Genomic DNA, 22,528 nt, shown 5'->3' with positions numbered 1-22,528 from the left:
AGACTAAACATAAAGAACATTCTCTTAACATAAGTATATTCTCTAGTTATCTCTCTCTCTCTCTCTCTTTTCTTTAAACATCCTACTAACCCTTGATCTAGAAATAACTATGCTACGGCTAGTAAAAGCTCTCTTAGACAATATAAACAGACAGATTTATTTAGAAAATCTAAGAGAAAAATCTTAGAGCTCTTAAGGTAGTATTAAGTAGAGTAGCGTCAAATCCTTAAAGAATTCTATACGCTTAAGACCTACAAGTTGTTTACTGTTAACAATAAGGATTTTATAAGGTACAAGACTAAAGAGCTAAATCTCTTAAAAGAGAAGCGTAGGTAGAGACGAGTTTCTTACTACGTCTAAAGTCTATAGGACACTGTTTTACAGACAACGCCTACTAGAGTATTCTCGTTGACTATAACGACGACTAAAGTACGTTATAAATTAATATAGTTAATGTAATACTATAACAACAGCTAATATTTTGACAATAGCTCGAATTTAATTTAACAACAGCTCGAATTTAATTTAATAATAGCTCGAACTTAATGTAGATACAATAGACATAAGAGATAGTAAGTAAATCTATACTTCTCTAGTATAATGTATCTCCTAATCGTGCTAATAATATAACAGGTAAGCTTAAATACTGTAATCTTATAGTTAAAGACTATAGCGAGGCCGCCTAGCGTGCCTTCTTATAGGCCGAAAACTTAAAGCTTAGCCATGCTACTAAGAGGCTACGATCACCTTACTAACGAGCCGTTTTATAGTAAGTAGTTGTTGTATACTACGGCTAAAGAGTCTAGGACTTATAGTAACAGGCTTTTTATCGATAATAATATCTGACTACATAGTTAGTAAAGGCTAGGAGTCGCTATAAGAGCTACTACTAGCTTTTAAGATAATGCGCTAGGTACCTACAAAGGCTTAGACTCTTATGTATTTGTATTAGTAGCGTAACTAATATAAACACATTAGTCATTATAATTAATTATAGCTTGTAAGGTAGAGGTACCTAGGTAGAGTAATACTAAAGTACTAAGAGGTATATTACTAGGGTAGTTATATATATACAGGAGGCTAGATACTATAAGCCTATCCTAGACTCCTAGACATAGCTACTCTTATCCTAGCTACTATTAACCCTTATAATGTTGATATATATAATCCGAGAGCTAGGCAAGTAATTAAACGTTATATAGAGGTATATTAAGTATTACACTTAGCAAGTAATAGTATAAATCGTTATGACTATACTCGAAATGTTAGTAGTACTCTAGACTAGCAGTACTCTAGACTAGCATAAGGAGAGGGCCCGACTTACTATTATTACTTAGAGACTAGAAGAAAAAACAACATCCTAGTATAGTAGAGTAGTAGCGCTTAATGTGGCTAGAGTAGGGCAGAGTAGCGTTTAATATAACTAGAGAAGGGCAGAGTAGCGTAAGGTAGAACAGCCTTAATGTGGCCAGACTAGTAGAGTAGCATTTAATGTGGCTAGAGAAGAGTAGAGTAGTATAAGGCAGAACAGCCTTAATATAGCCAGACCGCATTAATTAATCATCTAGTGTTGTACTACTACCTAAAGTAATATCCTTAAAGAAATTAGGGTCGACTTCGCTATTAGAGTCCTTGTTTAGATCAAAAGCTATATAGATAGTACGCTTAGTAATTACAGGATCTCTACATAATAGGAAATCATCTACTAACAATTCTTTAAACTCGGTCTTCTAGTGTAGTCTATTAAAGAAGTTTAGTAGGTAAACTCTATTGTACTTACTTAAGCTGTTATCTGTCTTAAGTAATTCCGTTAGCTACTAATACATAATTAACTAAATACAGGTATCTATCTTAAGTAAGCCTTTACTAGTACGTTAGGTAGGTCTTAACTTACATTTTAGAAAAGCACGTCTAAGTAGTGTAATCTTATTAAAGTCTATAGCTAGTTTTACTATAGTAAATACAGTAGGTAACTAGTAGTACTAGAAGTCTTGTATAACAAATACTTAGAGTCTAGCAAACTCCTAATAGTACAAGACGTCGTTATCTATACTACTAAAGTAGTTCTTAGTAAATTTTTCTAGTTTTACTAAGGATTAGCTCTTCTAATTCTTATAGTCGCGTAATGTCTTCCTTATTACTAATTTAAATATTATACTTGTACTTAAGAGCGTTAGAAAGGTCGACTAAATAAGAGGGATGACTTTAGTGTTATTAAGGCTAGCTAGGAATTGCTAACGGTTCTTAAGTTTGAGTTCTGTCTACGTATCCTTCTTACCTTTAGTAAATTTAATTAAAGGCCTTTTAGCACTAACTATTCTTAAATCGGTTTTACGTAGTATAGTAGGTTGTAACATATTATTATTACTCTTGTTAGTAGTAGTCTTATTATTTTGTATGATCTCTTAAGTCTTTGATTAATTACTTGATTAGCTGTACGATTAGCTGTGCGACTAACTATACGATTAGCTGTGCGACTAACTGTACGACTAACTGTATAGCTAACTGTATAACTAACTGTTTAGCGCAGCTTTTTTAACTATAGATACTACTAGTAGAGGCGTAGACGACTGTCGCGTAGCGTTAACCTAATGTAATTTAAAGTAAGGGTTTAGATCCTTGCGCTTTTCGATAATTAGTAATAAAGGGCGCTATAAAAGCCTTTGTTAGTACTATTTTTACATTTACATAAAGGTAGTAAGAGATATAGGTACCTTTAAAGGGCCGTAAGTAGTAGGTGTGTTTTAATCTAGTATATCCTCTTCTTCTTCTGTCATCTTATCTAGAAAACTATAACCACTAGTTCGCTATAGCTTAGCTAGCTAATTAGTAGAGCTAGACAGTCGGCTCTAGCTACTAGTGTTAGTTACATTCTTCTGCCGTTTTAAGGGTAATATAGGCGGATCTACTAGTCGCTTTCTGCCCTTTCTTTACGTACCTTAAGATAGTATAGTTACTAAGCTTAAGCTACTAAACGATAAGAATACTAGATAAACAGTAGAACATAGTGTTTAAGGTCGTGTTAAAGAATACATAATTAATGACTAACTTAGGTAGAGCTATTAAGGCTATATATAATATAAGGTTATACTTACTAAACTATCTAAACGTCTTGTCTTATAGGCTAGGTAAGGTATAAGTAGCGTCTACTACCTTACTAGTAACTAATTAACATTAGGACTAGTATATTAGATAAAAGAAGTTTAGTGTAGCCTACTTACTATAGGTTCTAAGTCCTTTACTACCGGCTGTTTAAGCTAGCTACAGTCGTTTCTTAATAAATAGGTTAGGTTAGTTAGGTAAGAAGGTATCTTAATACTTAACTTAAAGTTAAGGTAAGGTAGGTAAGAGAGGGAAGGCAGTTAGTTAGTAGCGCTAGCCTTACCTAGGTATAAGAGCCTTATCTTACTTTATACCTCTTAGCCTTATCGGCCTTGTTTATATTACCTTTATTTATAGTTATGTTACTAGGTAAAGTGTGTGATTAATCTAGAAAGGGTTTACTAGCTTCTATTTATGTAGTACTAGTATCTACTAACTTAAGGTAATTTAAAGAGCTATCCGATCTAACTACGCGAAGCTAAATCTATAAAGCTACCTTACCTAAGGCATCTGATCTGACTACGCGAATCTGCGAGTCTGCGTCTGCGAGTCTGCGTCTGCGAGTCTGCGTCTGCGAGTCTGCGTCTGCGAGTCTGCGTCTGCGAGTCTGCGTCTGCGAGTCTGCGTCTGCGAGTCTGCGTCTACGAGTCTGCGAGTCTGTGAGTCTGCTAGTCTGCGTCTACGGATCTACGGACCCTATATTAGTTACCTCGCCTAGGGCATCTGATCTGAATCTGCGAGTCTACGAGTCTGCGTCTACGGATCTGCGGACCCTACATTAGTTACCTCGCCTAGGGCATCTGATCTAAATCTACGAGTCTACGAGTCTACATCTACAGATCTACGGACCCTACATTAGCTACTTAAGGCATCTAATCTAACTACGTAATCTGTATAAGCGATATAATTAGTCTAGAAAAGGGTTTACTAGCATCTATTTGTGTAGTACTAGTACCTACTAACTTGATTTAAACAGTCATTTATTACTATAGATACCTGCCCTTAACGATCTTTAGCTACTAGCCTGTATAATAGCGGTAGTAATAATACTAATAACCTATTTAGGCTAGTACTATTAAATACATACTATAATTAAAAGCGACTTATAAAGGCATTAGGTCTAGGCATAATTAAAAACCTTAAGGAATAGTTTCTGTCTCTAGAATTCGCCCTAGACTTTAAGGACCTTTATAATAATGTTATTAGACTATACTAGTAAGATTATCTACGTTAAGGCCCTTAATTATCTACTGTCTATATTACCCTTACTAGCTCTAAAACAACTAGAGATCGTAAATACTCTAGTAAGAATGTTAATACAACTAGGTTTACTAAAGTTAATTAGTATGTATTATACTTGTAGCGTCTACTTAATACTAATACTTGTAACTAAAACAGTATCTTTAAGGATATACAGATGTTATTTGTAGATATAGAACACTGTTTATAGTAAGTAATGCTCTAAGCTACCTAAGACTACTATAACTAGATAAAGCGCTATTCTAAGAGACTATCTAAATCAGACCTAGATACAGATACTTCCTTATTTTACGACAACTAAAGACTAAGTAGCGTGTCTAAGAAGCGTGCTACAAATACAGCTAGGTTAATATTAGAAAAGCCCTTATTAGGCATATTAAGTATATAAAAGACGGATCTTAGTACGCCTTCTACTTCTACAAGTCTATTATTACAAGACGTGTCCGAAGATACACTAGGCCTAGTAGTTAAAGCGTTAGTAGCATTAGTAGTATTAGATCCTAGCTCTCTACTACCTGCTATAGTATCTAAGTTAGATGTTATAGTTAACAAGATAACATAGCTACAAATAACGCGTAACAACAAAGACTTATTTAATCTAAACACAGCTTATAGTCGGTATACATTAATCTACGCTACTATTAAGCTCTTTATATATAAGCCACTACTTAAGAGAATAGTTAATAGTCCTTAAATTACTCTTAACTAGGATACTAGTAAATTAATTAATGTGTATAAAGTCTAGGGTCTTAAGGTAGACGCTATACTTAATAAAGACAAGTACACTTTAGAATTACTAGAGAGTACAAAGGAGTCTGCTTACTAGAACGTTCTAGTAGAGAACTTAACAGATAATCAAGCCTACTAGTCGCTTGATTATCTAGCTATAGTATTAGCGCTTACTCTTTACCTAGAACACCCTTACTTACCTTTAATAAAGCCTAGATTTAGCCTTCGGTTATAGTAAGTAACTAGTGTCTAGTAGATGATTTAAATATTTGAATCTAAGAAGTCTTATATAGTTATCCTTACTAATAAGACAGGGTTAGGAAAAACTATTACTATTTGTGCTTTCTAGCTATAGGTAAGTCAAGTCCTAAAGAAGCCTTTACCTGTTCTTACCTAAAGAAGCCTTTACTAGTTCTTACTTACTAACATGTTACTACATTAGTTTATCCTTTAACGTATCTAAGAAGTTAAGATATATAAGCGCTTATATACTATTTAAGTTAATACTATCGTAAAAACAAATGCTTAACACTAGTAGATAGTCGAGTTAGAGCTACGTAGCGAGCTAGTGCTATAACAGCTACTTAAGCAAGATATCCCTCCTAAGCCCGTTATACTAGTAATCGTAAAACCTAAGCTGTACATTATTATACCTAATCTAATCAAGTAATAGGCTAAGTATATTACTACCTTCTTACCTTATATACGTGTTATAATATACTATAGAGATCAACAATCTAAGAAGGTAAACAGATAGCTATAAGTTAATAGCTTACTTAGTAAAAAGTATATAGTATTCTCTAACAAAAATACTAATTAGATCGTAGTCTTAACATCTCTTCTAACAATTAATGCCTAACATAGTCCTTCTACTTAAGTACGATAACGAATTAGTAAAAAGGGCTTCTCTAGGGCAAAGGCTATTAATTAGTAATATAACTTAGATAATATATAGCCAGGCAATCTTTTAGGTCTATTTAACTTCTTAGTTATTAATAAGGCTTATTATATTAAGAACTCTAATACATCTAGCTATTATACTATTAGATAGTTAAGTACTATCTTTATTATCCTTACTATAGCTTTAGTTATTCTAAATCGTATTAATGACTTTAGAGGTTATATCTGCCTTATTAAAGTCGATTTAAATTAATAGGATCTAGTAAACCTATAGCGACTTAGTATTAGTAGAGATACTAATGTCTTTAAGCTACTAGATAACTATAATACTGTTCCTCTCTACATGACTACATATACTATTAAAAGATAGATTACTAGTTAAGATGTCCTAGAGACTAATGCTAGTATACGCTTACGCTAAATATATAATGTCTATATAATTAGGCGTATATATACTAGTCTAGATCCTTAGTTCCCTTCTTGTCGAATTAGTTAAGCCTTGCCTAGCCTAATATCTAGGCGACTAATCTACTTATTTATAGACTCTAAGAAGGTATACTATAATATAGTATCTACTATACCCTTAAGTAAGCTCTACCGGCCTTAACTAGATAGGACTATTATGTAGAATCGTAGGCATTCTAGGTAGTTAGTACTAAACTCGACGTAGCTAGGATTTGCCTATCTAAGACTACATTTGCTTATAGGTATAGTCTTAAAATAAAAAGGAAAGAATCACTTACTTTTTAAGTAGCTTAGTAAATTCTAATCTCTTACTATTAGACAAGATATTAGATAGGCTCTACTAGACATAAGTGATGTCAAGGCCTAGCTTACAATTATATGTTATAGTATACCTAAGATCCGCGGGTTATTACGTATTATATCTAAGTTAGTAATTCTTAAGTAGTAGAAAATCATTATATAGTGTACTTTACTAGCTAACTAATTACTAATCTACGCTGTCTTATAAGTACTGTCTATATTATATAAGACATATTCCTCTAATCTCTCTATAAAGGAGCGTAATACAGCTGTAAAAGGCTTTACTAAGTTACCTAACACGTCTATAGTATTTATAGGCTTATACTATATAGGTTTAACTAGCCTTAATCTCTAGTATTAATACTATTATCTTATAGAATTTAATACGCTACCTAGCTGTAGTCTCTAGCTCTAGGCACGTAGTAGGGCCTAACAGATTAACTAACTGTTCTATGTCAAAAATATTAAAATATTAAACACTATAAGCTTTAACAACTGTATTATCTCTTCTACTATAATAAAGGCTATACTAGGCACTATAGCTAAGACGACTATTAACCTGTCTAATGTTAATCTATTAATAAGGGAATTAGAAGACAGTAATAAAGTCACACTACGTGTTAGGGAATAGTTTGTTATCGACAGTCTGCTTATTTAAGCCCTTAACCTACGTACAGCTAGGCATATACCTCTTACACCTCTTAAGCTTGTTAAGGCGATCTTGAATATATCTAGAGGTACTATAATTAAAATGCCTGAATAGAGAGCCGAGGATCTTGACGATAAATACATCTCTAAGTAGGTGTTAGATCAAGCAAAGGATGGCAGGGATGGCGGGGATGGCGGGGATGGCGATAGCAGGGATGGCAGGGATAGCAAGGGCGGGGATGGCAGGGATATTAAGGCGTAGTATAGCTAAACAATTATCTGCTATAGTATTAGATTATTATAGTATCGGCAGTAAGGTATGCGACGGCGAGGTAAGGCGACAGCGAGGTGAGGCGACAGCGAGGTAAGGCGACAGCGAGGTAAGGCGACAGCGAGGTAAGGCGACAGCGAGGTGAGGTAATAGCGAGGTAAGGCGACAGTAAGGTAAGGCGACAGCGAGGTAAGGCGACAGCGAGGTAAGGCGACAGCGAGGTGAGGCGACAGCGAGGTAAGGCGACAGTAAGGTAAGGCGACAGTAAGGTTAAAACCTAACTAACCCTTATATAAATCTAAAACTATAGCCAAGTCTAGCTAAAACCTAGCTAAGCTTATAACTAAAACTAGTAACTAAAACTAGTTTGGTTTTAAGCCTAGCTTAAACTATTAAAACTATCTTAAGCTAGTTTTAAGCTAGTTTTAAGCTAGGCTTAAGATACTATAGAAGGCCTGTAAGGTAGCTATACTACTTAAGGTAAGTAAAAAAGACAAGACCTTACTCTACTTTTAGAGGCTTATTATACTACTTTCTTACGTCTTAAAAAGGCTAGAGTAGGTTATTGTCTATAATATTACTTAGACAGCTCTTACTAATAGTATTCTTAGCCTATAGTATAGTAGCGTACTACTAAAGAGGTTAGTAATAGACCTAGTAGTGTCCTTTACTTATAATATAAAGGTAGCTATAGTATTATTATTATTATTGTTCTTACTACCTATACCTAGTATATACAGAACCTCTATACTATATAAATCACGTAATAAAACCGTACTAAAGCTAGGTAAAAACCTACATACTACCTCTTGTAACTACTTTATTACGGCGCCGCTAGGGCGCTAAGACCTTATTACTACCTTACTAGAACTTAACCTTTTAGCCTAGTAATACTAAACATACTAATAAGATACTAGTAAGACACTAAAAGGACGCCGGCTGTTAACTAGGATTACTTCCTCTTTTTCTTAGCTAAGTAGCGCTCGGCTAGCCTAAACTATAAGAACTAGCTAGTAGATAGTAGCTAGTAGATTAGTACGCGCGCGCTCTTTTCTCTCTTTATTACTACTATAAAGTTATAGAACGTCTATAGCGCCCTTAAGTAAAGTACTTACTATAAGGCCTGTCGCTATTAGTTAAGCTACTAGTAGTTAAGGACTAGGTAAGCTACTGTCTCTAGGGCCTTACTATAAGGGTACTAAGGGGTTACTACCTCTAGTACTTTACGTTTAAAAAGAAAGGCCTAGAGCCTAACCTTACTAGTATAAATCTACGTTAAAAGTAAGCTCTTATACTTATAAAAGAGTAAGTACTTCTTAAGAGTATCTACTAAAAGAGCGGGTAGCGCGGCTAGGGTAGTACCTTAGTAGTACGCTAGTAAACTATTATATTAGGTCTATTATGTTCTCTAGTTCTCTTATAAGGTCTTTTCTAGTAAAGAGTCCTTATACTAGTCCTTTACTTATACGGCTTAGCCTACCTTATACTTAAGTAATATATAAGGTAACGTTATAGTAGTATTATAGTAGCGTCTCTAGCGTTACTAAAGGCAGGTCGCTACCTTATTATAGATAGACTATATAAGTTCGCCCTTACTTATACATTTAAGACGTTATTTAAAGTCTACTACTTACTTATTAAGATAGAGGTTAAGTAAAGGCATAGCTATTTTAGACTTAAGAAACTAAACAAGAGTCGCTTAGTACGCCCTTATAACAATATAAAAGTACTATAACTACTTTATAGTAAGGTCCTTTATAATCTCCTTAGCTTGTTACTTAGAGGGACAGTACTAGACCCTTATACTATATACTATAGTACTCTAGATTACCTTTATATAGATCTCTTGCACGCGTAGTAAGCTATATCCTTACGTAGATATAGTAAGCCTTATAAGCGTAAACTACTAAGTAACGAACTTTTGTTTAATAGCGTTAAGGTAGCCCTTTTACCTAAGCTTTTAGTCTATCTAAACTCCTAGAAAGTAGGCCTCTTAGACTAAGAGTATAACCTAGCTATTAAGGTAGACAAGCGTTATTAGTATAGTATAGGCGTAGGTAAGGTAAAGAAGCTTACTCTTTTTAAAGGTAAACTCTATTTCTCTTGTTTATACTTACTAGCTATAAGTCTACTACGCTCTTTTAAGGTACTAGCGTGTCTCTATTATGTCTTTACTAAATACTAAAAGGTTAAGGTTATTAATAAACCTTACTATAATAAGGCTTATATATCTTTATAGTAGCGTATATAAGCTAGTAGTATAGAGGAGAAAGAGGATAAGAGAGAAGAGTAAGCCTTATAGTACCCTTGTAGTAACCTTTTAGAGTAGCGCCGCCTCCTTGTTAAAGAAGAGGCTAGCTGTCTAATTAGTAAGGAAGCTATATACTTACTATATAGCCTATATAAAGAACCTTAGGTATTAGAGAGTATAAAGAAGACGTGTATAGTTTACTATATTAAAGGCGCCTTTAATGTCTAGTTAGAAGAGGAACGCTATAGCCTTATAGCTCTACGCTATATATATAGTGTCGACTACTATTTTAACTATAAGGTCTATTAAGTATTATAGCCGGTTTCTTATCTACGTTTTTAAAAAGAGCCCTTATAACTTTATAGCGTTAGTAAAGTACCGGCTAATTACTAACTTAATTACTTTGCCTATTACGCTTAAGAGTAATATTAGCCTATAGGCCTTAGTAGTTTATTACTGTTTAAGGGTCTTTCTAGGCTTATATAGTACTACTACCTTTACTACTTTAAACTACGCTAGGACGTACCTTAGCTAGAGGCTTATAGTTACTACTACTATAAAGAGCTTAGCTAAGAGGCGCCTATATGTCTTAAGAAAGCTAGTAAGTAGTAGGTTAGGTCTTAACGCCTTTTAGGTACTTGTCTTTTAGAGAACGTTAGTAATGTCTGCCTTTATTATAGTGTTATTAATAGTAAACCGCTAGTACTACTTGTCCTAAAGGTCTAGAACAACGTTACTAAGATTAGCTACTAATTCTAAAAAGAACTACTAGTCTAATACTATTACTTTGTTATAGTAGCTTATAGCTAGTGCCTTTTTGTTAGTACCCTAAAGAGAAGAGAGTAAGGCCGGTTCTAAAGACACGTAGCTATAAAGCCTAGCCTACCTTTTAAGACTCTAGAGTTTTTATTAGTCTTTTAAGGTAGTAGTAAGAGTACTATACTAGCTCTTAGTCTTTATATCTTAGATCGTCTAGAGTTAGTAAGTACTAGCCTACTAGAGGTCGCGCTAGTAAAGTTTAGTTAGAGTAGTAGTATATTAACGTCGCGTTACCTACGTTTTTTAGACAGCCTTAAGGACCTTACTACTCTACTAGGGTTTAGCTTACCTTTAGCTAACCTTCTTTCTTAAGGTAGATAAGTCTATAATACGTATAAGCTAAGAGGTAAGTAAGTTAACTACCTTATCGACCTTATAAGGTATATCTAGCGGCTTAGAGAAGAGGTAAAGCCTCCTAGCCTTAATTACTACTAGCTCTTAGTCTATTAGGGTCTAGCTCTACTCTAGTACTTTTATAGCTCTCTTATAGTAATCCCTTACTTAAGTAATAACCTTAATTAGCTAGACGTAGTAGTTAGATCCCTTATACCTTAGGTTACTTTAGTAAGTATACTAGAGCGTTACTATAGCCTACGCGTAATTAATCGTTAAGTCTTGTTTACTATATCTCTTTTAGGTTAGCTCTTTCTAAGGTATATGTAGTAAGAGCTACTACTTATAGGCTAGACAAAAAAGGGTCTCTAATTTAAGGGTAGTCTTACTAGCTTTATCTTAGAGTAAGTAGTAAAGGTTTATATTACTTATAATAATCTACGGCCTCTTTAGGTCCTTCTTAGTAAGCTACTAGAGAAGGCTAGTCTAGCCTAAGGAGTTAGAAATTAGTAAGTATATTAACTAGACAGTAATACCTTATAAAGTAATGTAGTACTAGTCGATACTAGTTACTACTACTTAGGTAAGAGGTAAGTACTACTTGTAAACGTAGATAACTATACGGCCTTTACTCTTATAGACTTACTAGTACTTTACTTATACTAAGTAGTAGACTGTCTTTGTCTGTTTGTTATACTATAGCTCCTAGATTACTATAATAAAAGAAATAAACTTTATAACAGTCGCCTATACCCTTAACTGCCTTAAAAACTTAAAAACAAACGATAGAATTAAAATTAGTACCCTTAGATACCCTCTAAAGTACTAGTAGACTATAGGCAAGCCTATAGTAACAGATAGTAAGTATGCTAGACTTAAATAGAGCTAGTACTACCTACTTGTAAGAAGGAGCTAATACTCTTATTCCTTAACAAAAAGCTATAGTAAAGAGCTAGTAAGTAGTAAGAATAGTATAGATAATAAAACAAAGTTAATCTTACGATAAATTAAGGCTTACGTAATACTAGGTAAGGAAGAAGAGGCGTTACGCCTCTTTTACGACCTTATTACGACAATAATAGTAGTAGTAAAGCTAAAGGTAGTAAACATAAAGACCCTCTTATATACTCTTAAGACCCTTTCTAACGACGACCTAGTAACGATTAAGTAATTAAGAACGATGTTAAAGGAGGCCTTCTAGAGGCTAATAGTAACAGTAGTCCCTTAGGCTACGTACGCGTTAGTAGTAGGCTAGTGCCTAATAAGAGTATAAGTAATACTAGAGAGATAGATTAGAGAGCTAAGGATTAGAGTAGATAGATAGATAAAGGACCTAGTACGTTATAGTACTATTAAAGTAGTAATAGTAGCTAATATAGTAATTAGAGACACTAAGGTAGTAGCGACCTGCCGGCTTTCTAGTAGTGATACTATCTTTACCTTTAAAGAGGCTATACTAAAGACTACGATCTAAGATTAAGGCTAGGTATAAAAGGCGTTTAGGCCTATAGCCTAGCTCTATAAGAGTAAGTTTATAGTAATCGTAAAAGGCCTACTAGTAGACTAGGTTATATAAGTAGAATTAAGAGTACTACTAGTAGAGATCTAAGCCTATACGCTATATGTTATAAAGGTTAAAGTTAAGCTTGTTAAGGCCTTTATAGTAAAGTTTATAACAATAGTACTATACTTTTAGAGCGCTAACGTAGTAAAGCGCCTATATAAACAAAGGCTAATCTAGTAAGCCTAGATCTTTAACTATAAGCTATATTTAGCCGACCTACAAATCTAAAAATACTTCTAGTACTACTAGTTTAGTTATATTAGGCGGTTTTATAAGAACTAGGCCTAGTATAGCTACTATATAAGAGTAGTGTACTCTTAAGGTAAAGAGAAGTGTCCCTAACTTAATAGTAGAAAGAGATACATTAACTATAGTAGACTATACGTAGTATAAGACTATTAGTATCTTAAGGCCCTTAAGGTAAAAGAGTAGGTATATGCTATATATTAGTAAAGACCTAGACAGTTTAAGGTATTAAAGAGTAGCTTTACTAGCTAAGTACCTAGCGTTATACTAGCGTCCTTATAAGATAGTAACAATAGCTACTAGGTCGTAGTACCTAAGAGACTATAGACAAGTAATAATAAGAAGCCTATAGTAAAGACTCTAGTAAGGTATAAGCGCCCTCTTATTAAGGCGCTAGATATAGTAACAGTCTAGAGCTACGATATTATAGAGATATTAAGCTAGGGAACTAACTAAGGGTCTAGTAACCCTTTTATAACACAAGACTTATAGATCTTAGACTCTTAGTAATAAAATTAATAATAGTATACTAGAACACTATAAGAAGGAATAGCCTTACCTTAATAGTACTTTACAATAGCTATAAAGCTAACGTTATAATAATCTAGGAGCTATAGTATAATAAACAGACAAAGATAGTCTACTACCTAGTATAAGTAAAGTACTAGCGGGTTTATAAGGGTAAAGGCCGTATAGTTATCTATGTTTATAAGTAGTACCTACCTCTTACTTAGGTAGTAGCGACTAGTGTCGACTAGTGTTACGTTACTTTATAAGGTATTACTGTCTAGTTAATATACTTACTAATTCCTAACTTCCTAGGCTAGACTAGCCCTCTCTAACAGCTTACTAGAGAGGACCTAAAGAGGCTATAGATTATTATAAGCGACATAAACCTTTACTACTTACTCTAGGATAGAGCTAGTAAGACTATCCCTAAATTAGAGACCCTTCTTTGTCTAGCCTATAGGTAGTAGCTCTTATTACATATACCTTAAGAAGAGCTAACCTAAAAGAGACATAGTAAATAAGACTTAACGATTGATTACGCGTAGGCTATAACGATACTCTAGTATACTTACTAAGGTAACCTAAGGTATAAGGGATCTAACTACTACGCCTAGCTAATTAAGGTTATTACCTAAGTAAGAGATTACTATAAGAGAGCTATAAAGGCACTAGAGTAAAGCTAGACCCTAATAGACTAAGAGCTAGTAGTAATTAAGGCTAAGAGGCTTTACCTTTCCTTTAAGCTACTAGATATACCTTATAAGGTCGACAAGATAGTTAACTTACTTACCTCTTAGCTTGTACGTATTATAGACTTATCTACCCTAAGAAAGAAGGTTAGCTAAGGGCGTACTAAACCTTAGTAAAGTAGTAAGGTCCTTAAGGCCGTCTAGAAAACGTAGGTAGCGCGCTATTAATATACTACTACTCTAACTAAACTTTACTAGTACGACCTCTAGTAGGCTAGTACCTACTAACTCTAGACGATCTAAGATATAAAGACTAAGAGCTAGTATAGTACTTTTATTACTACCTTAAAAGACTAATAAAAACTCTAGAGTCTTAAAAGGTAGGCTAGGCTCTATAGCTACGTGCCCTTAAAACTAGCCTCGCTCTCTCTTCTTTAGGGTACTAATAAGAAGGTACTAACTATAAGCTACTATAATAAAGTAATAGTATTAGGCTAGTAGTTCTTTCTAGAATTAGTAGCTAATCTTAGTAACGTTATTCTAGACCTCTAGAACAAGTAGTACTAGTAGTTTACTATTAACGACACTATAATAAAGGTAGACATTACTAACGTTCTCTAAAAGACAAGTACCTAGAAAGCGCTAAGACCTAACCTACTACCTACTAGCTTCTTTAAGGTATATAGGCGCCCTTTAGCTAAGCTTCTTATAGTAGTAGTAACTATAAGCCTCTAGCTAGGGCACGTCTTAGCGTAGTTTAAAGTAGTAAAGGTAGTAGTACTATATAAGCCTAGAAAGACCCTTAAATAGTAACAAACCGCTAAGGCCTATAGGCTAATATTACTCTTAAGCGCGATAAGTAAAGTAATTAAGTTAGTAATTAGCTAGTGCTTTACTAACGCTATAAAGTCGTAAGGGCTCCTTTTAGAGATACAGATAAGAAACTAGCTATAACGCTTAATAGACCTTATAGTTAAAATAGTAGTTAACACTATATATATAGCGTAAAGCTATAAGGCTATAGTGTCTCTTCTCTAACTAGACATTAAAGGCGCCTTTAATATAGTAAACTATATACGCCTTCTCTATACTCTCTAATACCTAAGGTTCTTTATATAGGCTATATAGTAAGTATATAGCTTTCTCGCTAATTAGACGGCTAGCCTCTTCTTTAATAAGAAGGCGGCACTACCTTAAGAGGTTACTATAAGGGTGTTATAAGGCTCGCCCTTCTCTTTTATCCTCTTTCTTCTCTATACTACTAGCTTGTACATACTACTATAGAGACACATAGGCCTTATTATAGTAAGGTTTACTAACGACCTTAACCTTTTAGTATTTAGTAGAGACACGACTAAGACACGCTAGTACCTTAAAGGGGCGTAGTAGACTTATAGCTAGTAGGTATAAATAAAGAGAATAGAGTTTGCCTTTAAAAAGAGTAAGCTCCTTTACCTTACTTACGCCTATACTATACTAACGACGCCTGTCTACCTTAATAGCCGGGTTATACCCTTAGTCTAGGAGGCTTACTTTCTAGGAGTTTAGATAGATTAGAAGCTTAGGTAAAAGGGCTACCTTAACGCTATTAAACAAAAGTTTACTACCTAGTAGTTTGTACTTATAAGGCTTACTATATCTATATAAGGATATAGCCTACTATACGTAAGAGAGATCTATATAAAGGTAATCTAGAGCGCTATAGTATATAGTATAAAGGTCTAGTACTACCCCTTTAGGTAACAAGCTAAGGAGATCGTAAAAGACCTTACTATAAAGTAGTTATAGTACCTTTACGTTATTATAAAGGCGTACTAAGCGACTCTTGTTTAGTTTCTTAAGTCTAAAATAGCTACGCCTCTACTTAACCTTTACCTTAATAAGTAAGTAGTAGACTTTAAATAACGTCTTAAATGTATAGGTAAGGGCAAACTTATATAGTCTATCTATAATAAGGTAGCGACCTACTTTTAATAACGCTAGAGACGCTACTATAACGCTATTATAGCGCTACCTTATACGTTACTTAAGTATAAGGTAGGCCGAGCTATATAAGTAAAGGACTAGTATAAGGACTCTCTACTAGAAGAGACCTTATAAGAGAGGTAAAAGACATAATAGACTTAATACAACAGTTTACTAGTATACTACTAAGGTACTGTCCTAGCCGCGCTACCTGTCCTTTTAGTAGATGCCCTTAAGAAGTACTTACTCTTTTATAAGTATAAGAGCTTACTTTTAACGTAGATCTATACTAGTAAGGTTAGGCTCTAAGCCTTTCTTTTTAAACGTAAAGTACTAAAAGTAGCGACCTTCTAGTACCCTTATAGTAAGGCCCTAAAGACAGTAGCTTACCTAGTCCTTAACTACTAGTAGCTTAACTAATAGTAACAGGCCTTATAGTAAGTACTTTACCTAAGGGCGCTATAGACGTTCCGTAACTTTATAGTAGTAACAAAGAGAGGAAAGAGCGCGTGTATACTAATCCGCTAGCTACTATCTACTAGCTAGTTCTTATAGTTTAGGCTAGCTAAGCGCTACCTAGCTAAAGAAGAGAGAGAGTAATCTTAGTTAACGGCCGGCGTCCTTTTAGTACCTTACTAGCGTCTTATTAGTATGTTTAGTATTACTAGGCTAGAAGGTTAAGTTTTAGTAAGGTAGTAATAAGGTCTTAGCGCCTTAGTAGTACTATAATAGAGTATTTATAAGAAGTAGTATGTAGGTTTTTACCTGGCTTTAGTACGGTTTTACTACGTAATTTATATAGTATAAAGGTTCTGTATATATTAGGTATAAGTAGTAAGAACAATAATAATAATAATAGATTACTATAACGTTAGCTTTATAGCTATTATAAAGTACTATTAAGGTAAGGCTGTTCTTCCTTATAGTATTCTAGTATACTATTATTAATTTTATTACTAAGAGTCTAGGATCTATAAGTCTTACGTTATAAAAGAGTTACTAGACCCTTAGTTAGTTCTCTAGCTTAACATTTCTATAATGTTATAGCTCTAAACTATTACTATATCTAGCGCCCTAATAAGGAGGCGCCTATACCTTACTAGAGTCCTTACTATAGGCTTTTTATTATTACTTGTCTATAGTCTCTTAGGTACTATAACCTAGTAACTGTCGTTACTATCTTATAAGGACACTAGTATAACACTAAGTACTCGGTTAGTAAAGCTACTCTTTAATACCTTAAACTATCTAGGTCTTTACTAATATATAGTATATACTTGCTCTTTTACCTTAAGGGCCTTAAGACACTAATAGTCTTATACTATATATAGTCTACTATAGTTAATATATCTTTTCTTACTATTAAGTTAAGGGTACTCCTCTTTACCTTAAGGGTACGCTACTCTTATGTAGTAGCTATACTAGGCTTAGTTCTTATAGAACTACCTAATATAGCTAAACTAGTAGTACTAGAAGTATCTTTAGATTTATAGGTTAGCTAAATATAGCTTATAGTTAAAGATCTAGGCTTACTAGATTAGCCTTTGTTTATATAGGCACGTCGCTATAATAGTACTCTAGAGGTATAGTACTATTGTTATAAACTTTACTATAAAGGCCTTAATAGGCTTGACTTTAACCTTTATAACATGTAGCGCGTAGGCTTAGATCTCTACTAGTAACGCTCTTAATTCTACTTATATAACCTAGTCTACTAGTAGGCCTTTTACGATTACTATAAACTTACTCTTATAGAGCTAGGCTATAGGCCTAAATACTCTTTATACCTAGCCTTAATCCTAGATTATAGTCTTTAGTATAGCCTTCTTAAAGATAAGAATAGTATTATTACTAAAAAGCCAGTAGGTCGTTACTACCTTAGCGCCTCTAATTACTATATTAGCCGCTATTACTACTTTAATAGCGCTATAACGTACTAGGTCTTTTATCTGTCTATCTATTCTAATCCTTAGCTCTTTAATCTGTCTCTTTAGTATTACTTATACTCTTATTAGGCGCTAGCCTACTACTAACGCGTATATAGCCTAGAAGGCTACTACTACTATTAGCCTTTAGAAGGCCTCTTTTAATATCGTTCTTAATTACTTAATCGTTACTAGGTTGTTATTAGAGAGGGTCTTAAGGGTATATAAGAGGGTCTTTATATTTGCTACCTTTAGCTCTACTACTACTATTATCGTTATAATAAGGTTGTAAAAGAGGCGTAACGCCTTATCTTTCTTACCTAGTATTACGTAGGCCTTAATTCGTTATAAGATTAACTTTGTTTTATTGTCTATACTACTCTTACTACTTACTAGCTTCTTACTATAGCTTTTTATTAAGGAATAAGAGTATTAGCTCTTTCTTATAAGTAGGTAGTACTAGCTTTGTTTAAGTCTAGTACACCTACTATCTATTACTATAGAGGAACGGTCGTCCACGCCCTCTACTACCTTAAAAACTCGAAAATAAACGATAGAATCAAAATTAGTACCTTTAGATACCCTCTAGAGTACTAGCAGACTATAGGTAAGCCTATAGTAACGGATAGTAAGTATGCTAGACTTAAATAGAGCTAACACTACCTACTCGTAAGTAGGAGCTAGTACTCTTATACCCTAACTAAGAGCTGTAGTAAGAAGCTAGAGAGTAGTAAGGGTAATAAGGACGATAAGACAGAGAAAATCATATAAAGGATTAAAGCCTACGTAATACTAGATAAGGAGAAAGAGGCGTTACATCTCTTATACGACCTTATTACTATAATAACAACAGTAGTAAAGACAAGAGCTATAAACACGACGACCCTCTTACGTACTTCTAGGTCCTTCTTTAACAATAACCTAGTAACAATTAGATAACTAAGAACGATGTTAGAAGAGGCCTTCTAGAGGCTAGTAACGACGGCAGCCCTTTAGGCTACCTACACGTTAGTAGCGAGCTAGCGCCTAACAAGAGTCTAGGTTATACTAGAAAGGCGGATTAAGGAGCTAAGGATTAGGGCAGACAGACAGACAAAAGACCTAGTATGTTGTAGCGCTATTAAAGTAGTAACAGCGGCTAATATAGTAATAAGGGGCGCTAAGGTAGTAGCGACCTGCCGGCTACTTAGTAGCGACACTATCCTTACGTTTAAGAAGGCTATACTAAAGAACGTAATCTAAGATTAGGGCTAGGTATAGAAGGCGTTTAGGCCTATAGCCTAGCTTTATAAGAGTAAGTTCGCTATAATCGTAAAGGGCCTACTAGTAAAACAGATTATATAAGTAGAGCTAAGAGCGTTACTAGTAGAGATCTAAGCCTACGTACTATATATTATAAAGGTTAAAGTTAAACCTGTTAAGGCCCTTATAGTAAAGTTTGTAATAGTAGTACTATACCTCTAGAGCGCTAACGTAGTAACGTGCCTATACAAACAAGGGTTAATCTAGTAAGCCTAGATCTTTAACTATAAGCTGTATTTAGCTGACCTACAAATCTAAAGATACTTCTAGTACTACTAGTTTAGCTACATTAGGCGGTTCTATAAGAACCAGGCCTAGTATAGCTACTACGTAAGAGTAGCGTACTCTTAGGGTAAAGAAGAGTACCCTTAACTTAATAGTAAAAAGAGATACGTTAACTATAGTAGACTATACATAGTATAAGACTATTAGTGTCCTAAGGCCTTTAAGGTAAAGGAGTAGGCATATACTATATATTAACAAAGGCCTAGACAGTTTAAGGTATCTAAGAGTAGCTTTACTAGCCGGGTACCTAGCGTTACGCTAGTGTCCTTATAAGATAGCGACAATAGCTACTAGATCGTAGTATATAAGAGACTACAGACAGGTAATAGTAAGAAGCCTATAGTAAAGACTCTAGTAAGGTAAGGGCGCCCTCTTATTAGGGCACTAGACACTATAATAGTCTAGAGCTATAACATTATAGAGATATTAAGCTAAGGGGCTAACTAAGGGTCTAGCGACCCCTTTATAACGTAAGAATCATAGATCCTAGACTCTTAGTAATAAAATTAATAATAGTATACTAGAATACTATAAGAAAGAACGGCCTTACCTTAATAGTACTTTACGATAGCCGTAAAGTCGACGTTATAGTAATTTAGAAGCTATAGTATAATACTTAGACAAAGATAGTCTACTACTTAGTATAGGTAAAGTACTAGTAGGTCTATAAGGGTAAAGGTAGAGTAGCTATCTACGTCTATAAGTAGTACCTACTTCTTACCTAAGTAGTAAAGACAGGCGTTAACTAGTATTATGTTACTCTATAAGGAGTTACTATCTAGTTAATATACTTACTAATTCCTAACTCCTTAGGCTAGGCTAGTCCTCTCTAGTAGCTCGCTAGAGAGGACCTAGAGAGGCTATAGATCGTTATAAGTAACATAAACCTTTATTACCTACTCTAAGACAGAGCCGGCAGGACTACCCTTAAATTAGAGACCCTTTTCTATCTAGCCTGTAGGTAGTAGCTCTTACTACGTACACTCTAGAAAGAGCTAACATAGTAGTAACATAACAAACAAGACTTAACGATTAACTACGCGTAGGTTATAACGACGCTCTAGTATACTTATTAAGGTAACCTAAGGTATAAGGGATCTAACTACTATACCTAGCTAATTAAGGTTATTACTTAAGTAAGGGATTACTAGAAGAGAGCTGTAGAGGCACTAGGATAGAGCTAGACCCTAATAGACAGAGAACTAGTAACGATTAAGGCTAGGAGGCTCTACCTCTTCTTAGAGCCGCTAGACATACCTTATAAGGTTAATAAGGTAGTTAACTCGCTTACCTCTTAGCTTATACGTATTACAGATATATCTACCTTAAGAAAGAAGGTTAACTAAGGGCGTACTAAGCCCTAGTAGAATAGTAAGGTCCTTAAGGCCGTCTAGTAAGTACAGGTAGCGCGCTATTAATACGCTACCGCCCTAACTAAGCTCTACTAGCGCGACCTCTAGTAGGCTAGTACCTATTAACTCTATATAATATAAGACGTAAAAACTAGGAGCTAGTATAGCGCCCTTACTACTACCTTAAAGGACTAACAAAAACTATAAAGTCTTAAGAGGTAGGCTAGGCTTTATAGCTATATGCCCTTAGAACTAGCCTTACTCCTACCTCTTTAAGGCACTAATAAGAAGGCACTAGCTATAAGCTACTATAACAAAGTAATAGTATTAGGCCGACAGTTCTTTCTAGAATTAATAGCTAATCTTAGTAACGTCGTTCTAGACCTCTAAGACAAGTAGTACTAATAGTTTACTATTAACGACACTATAATAGAGGTAGATATTACTAACGTTCTCTAAAAGACAAGTACCTAAAAGGCGCTAGGCCCTGACCTACTACCTACTAGCTTCCTTAAGGTATATAGGCGCCCTTTAGCTAAGCTCCTTATAGTAATAGTAACTATAAGCCTCTAGCTAAGGCACTTCCTTATATAGTTTAAAGTAGTAAAGGTAGTAGTACTATATAAGCCCGGAAAGACCCTTAAGTAGTAACAAACCGCTAGGGCCTATAGGCTAATATTACTCTTAAACGCGATAAGTAAAGTAATTAAGTTAGTAATTAGCTAGTACTTTACTAAAGCTATAGAGTCGTAAGGGCTCTTCCTAGAAACACAGATAAAGAACTAGCTGTAGTACTTAATAGACCTTATAGTTAAAATAGTAGTTAACGCTATATATATAGCATAAAGCTATAAGGCTATAGCGTCCCTCTTTTAACTTAACATTAAAGGCGCCTTTAATATAGTAAACTACACACGCCTTCTCTATACTCTCTAGTACCTAAGGTTCCTTATATAGGCCGTATAGTAAGTACGTAGCTTTCTTACTAATTAGACAGCTAGTCTCTTCTTTAATAAAGAGGCGGCACTACCCTAGGAAGTTACTATAAGAGTACTATAAGGTTTACTCTTTTCTCTTATCTTCTTTCTCCTTTATACTACTAGCTTATATACGCTACTATAAGGTTATATAGGCCTTATTATAGTAAGGTTTACTAACGACCTTAACCTCTTAGCTTTTAGTAGAGACACGATAGAGACACGCTAGTACCTTAAAAGGGCGTAGTAGACATATAGCTAGTAGTCGCGTATAAAGGGGATAGAGTTTACCCTAGAAAAGAGTAAGCTCTTTTACCTTACTTATACTTACACTATACTAACGACGCCTGTCTACCTTAACAGCCGGGTTATACCCTTAGTCTAAGAGGCGCGCTTTCTAAGAGTTTAGTTAGACTAGAAGCTTAGATAAAAGGGCTACCTTAACGCTATTAAACAAAAGTTCGCTACTTAGTAGTTCGCGCTTATAAGGCTTACTACGTCTGTGTAAGGATATAGCCTACTATACGTAAGAGAGATCTATATAAAGGTAATCTAGAGTACTATAGTATATAGCGTAAGGGTCTAGTACTACCCCTCTAGGTAGTAAGCTAAGGAGATCGTAAAAGACCTTACTA

General features: G+C 34.5%; 1 protein-coding gene across 1 annotated transcript; it reads right to left on the bottom strand.

Annotated features, from left to right (window-relative positions):
- Nucleotides 1-3,621: 3,621 nt before the first annotated feature.
- Nucleotides 3,622-20,566, bottom strand: M430DRAFT_19182 (hypothetical protein; the record flags this gene model as incomplete). Its single annotated transcript, XM_024864031.1, has 3 exons — nt 3,622-3,743; nt 10,924-10,934; nt 20,547-20,566. The coding sequence occupies 3 exons, from the start codon at nt 20,564-20,566 to the stop codon at nt 3,622-3,624; spliced, it is 153 nt and encodes a 50-aa protein (XP_024720928.1).
- Between the last annotated feature and the right edge of the window lie 1,962 nt (nt 20,567-22,528).

This window comes from Amorphotheca resinae (genome assembly GCF_003019875.1).
Source record: "Amorphotheca resinae ATCC 22711 unplaced genomic scaffold M430scaffold_6, whole genome shotgun sequence".
Taxonomy (NCBI): Eukaryota; Fungi; Ascomycota; class Leotiomycetes; order Helotiales; family Amorphothecaceae; genus Amorphotheca; species Amorphotheca resinae.
The sequence above is the reverse complement of the archived record's forward strand: the minus strand, read 5'-3'. Positions and strand labels throughout refer to the sequence as shown.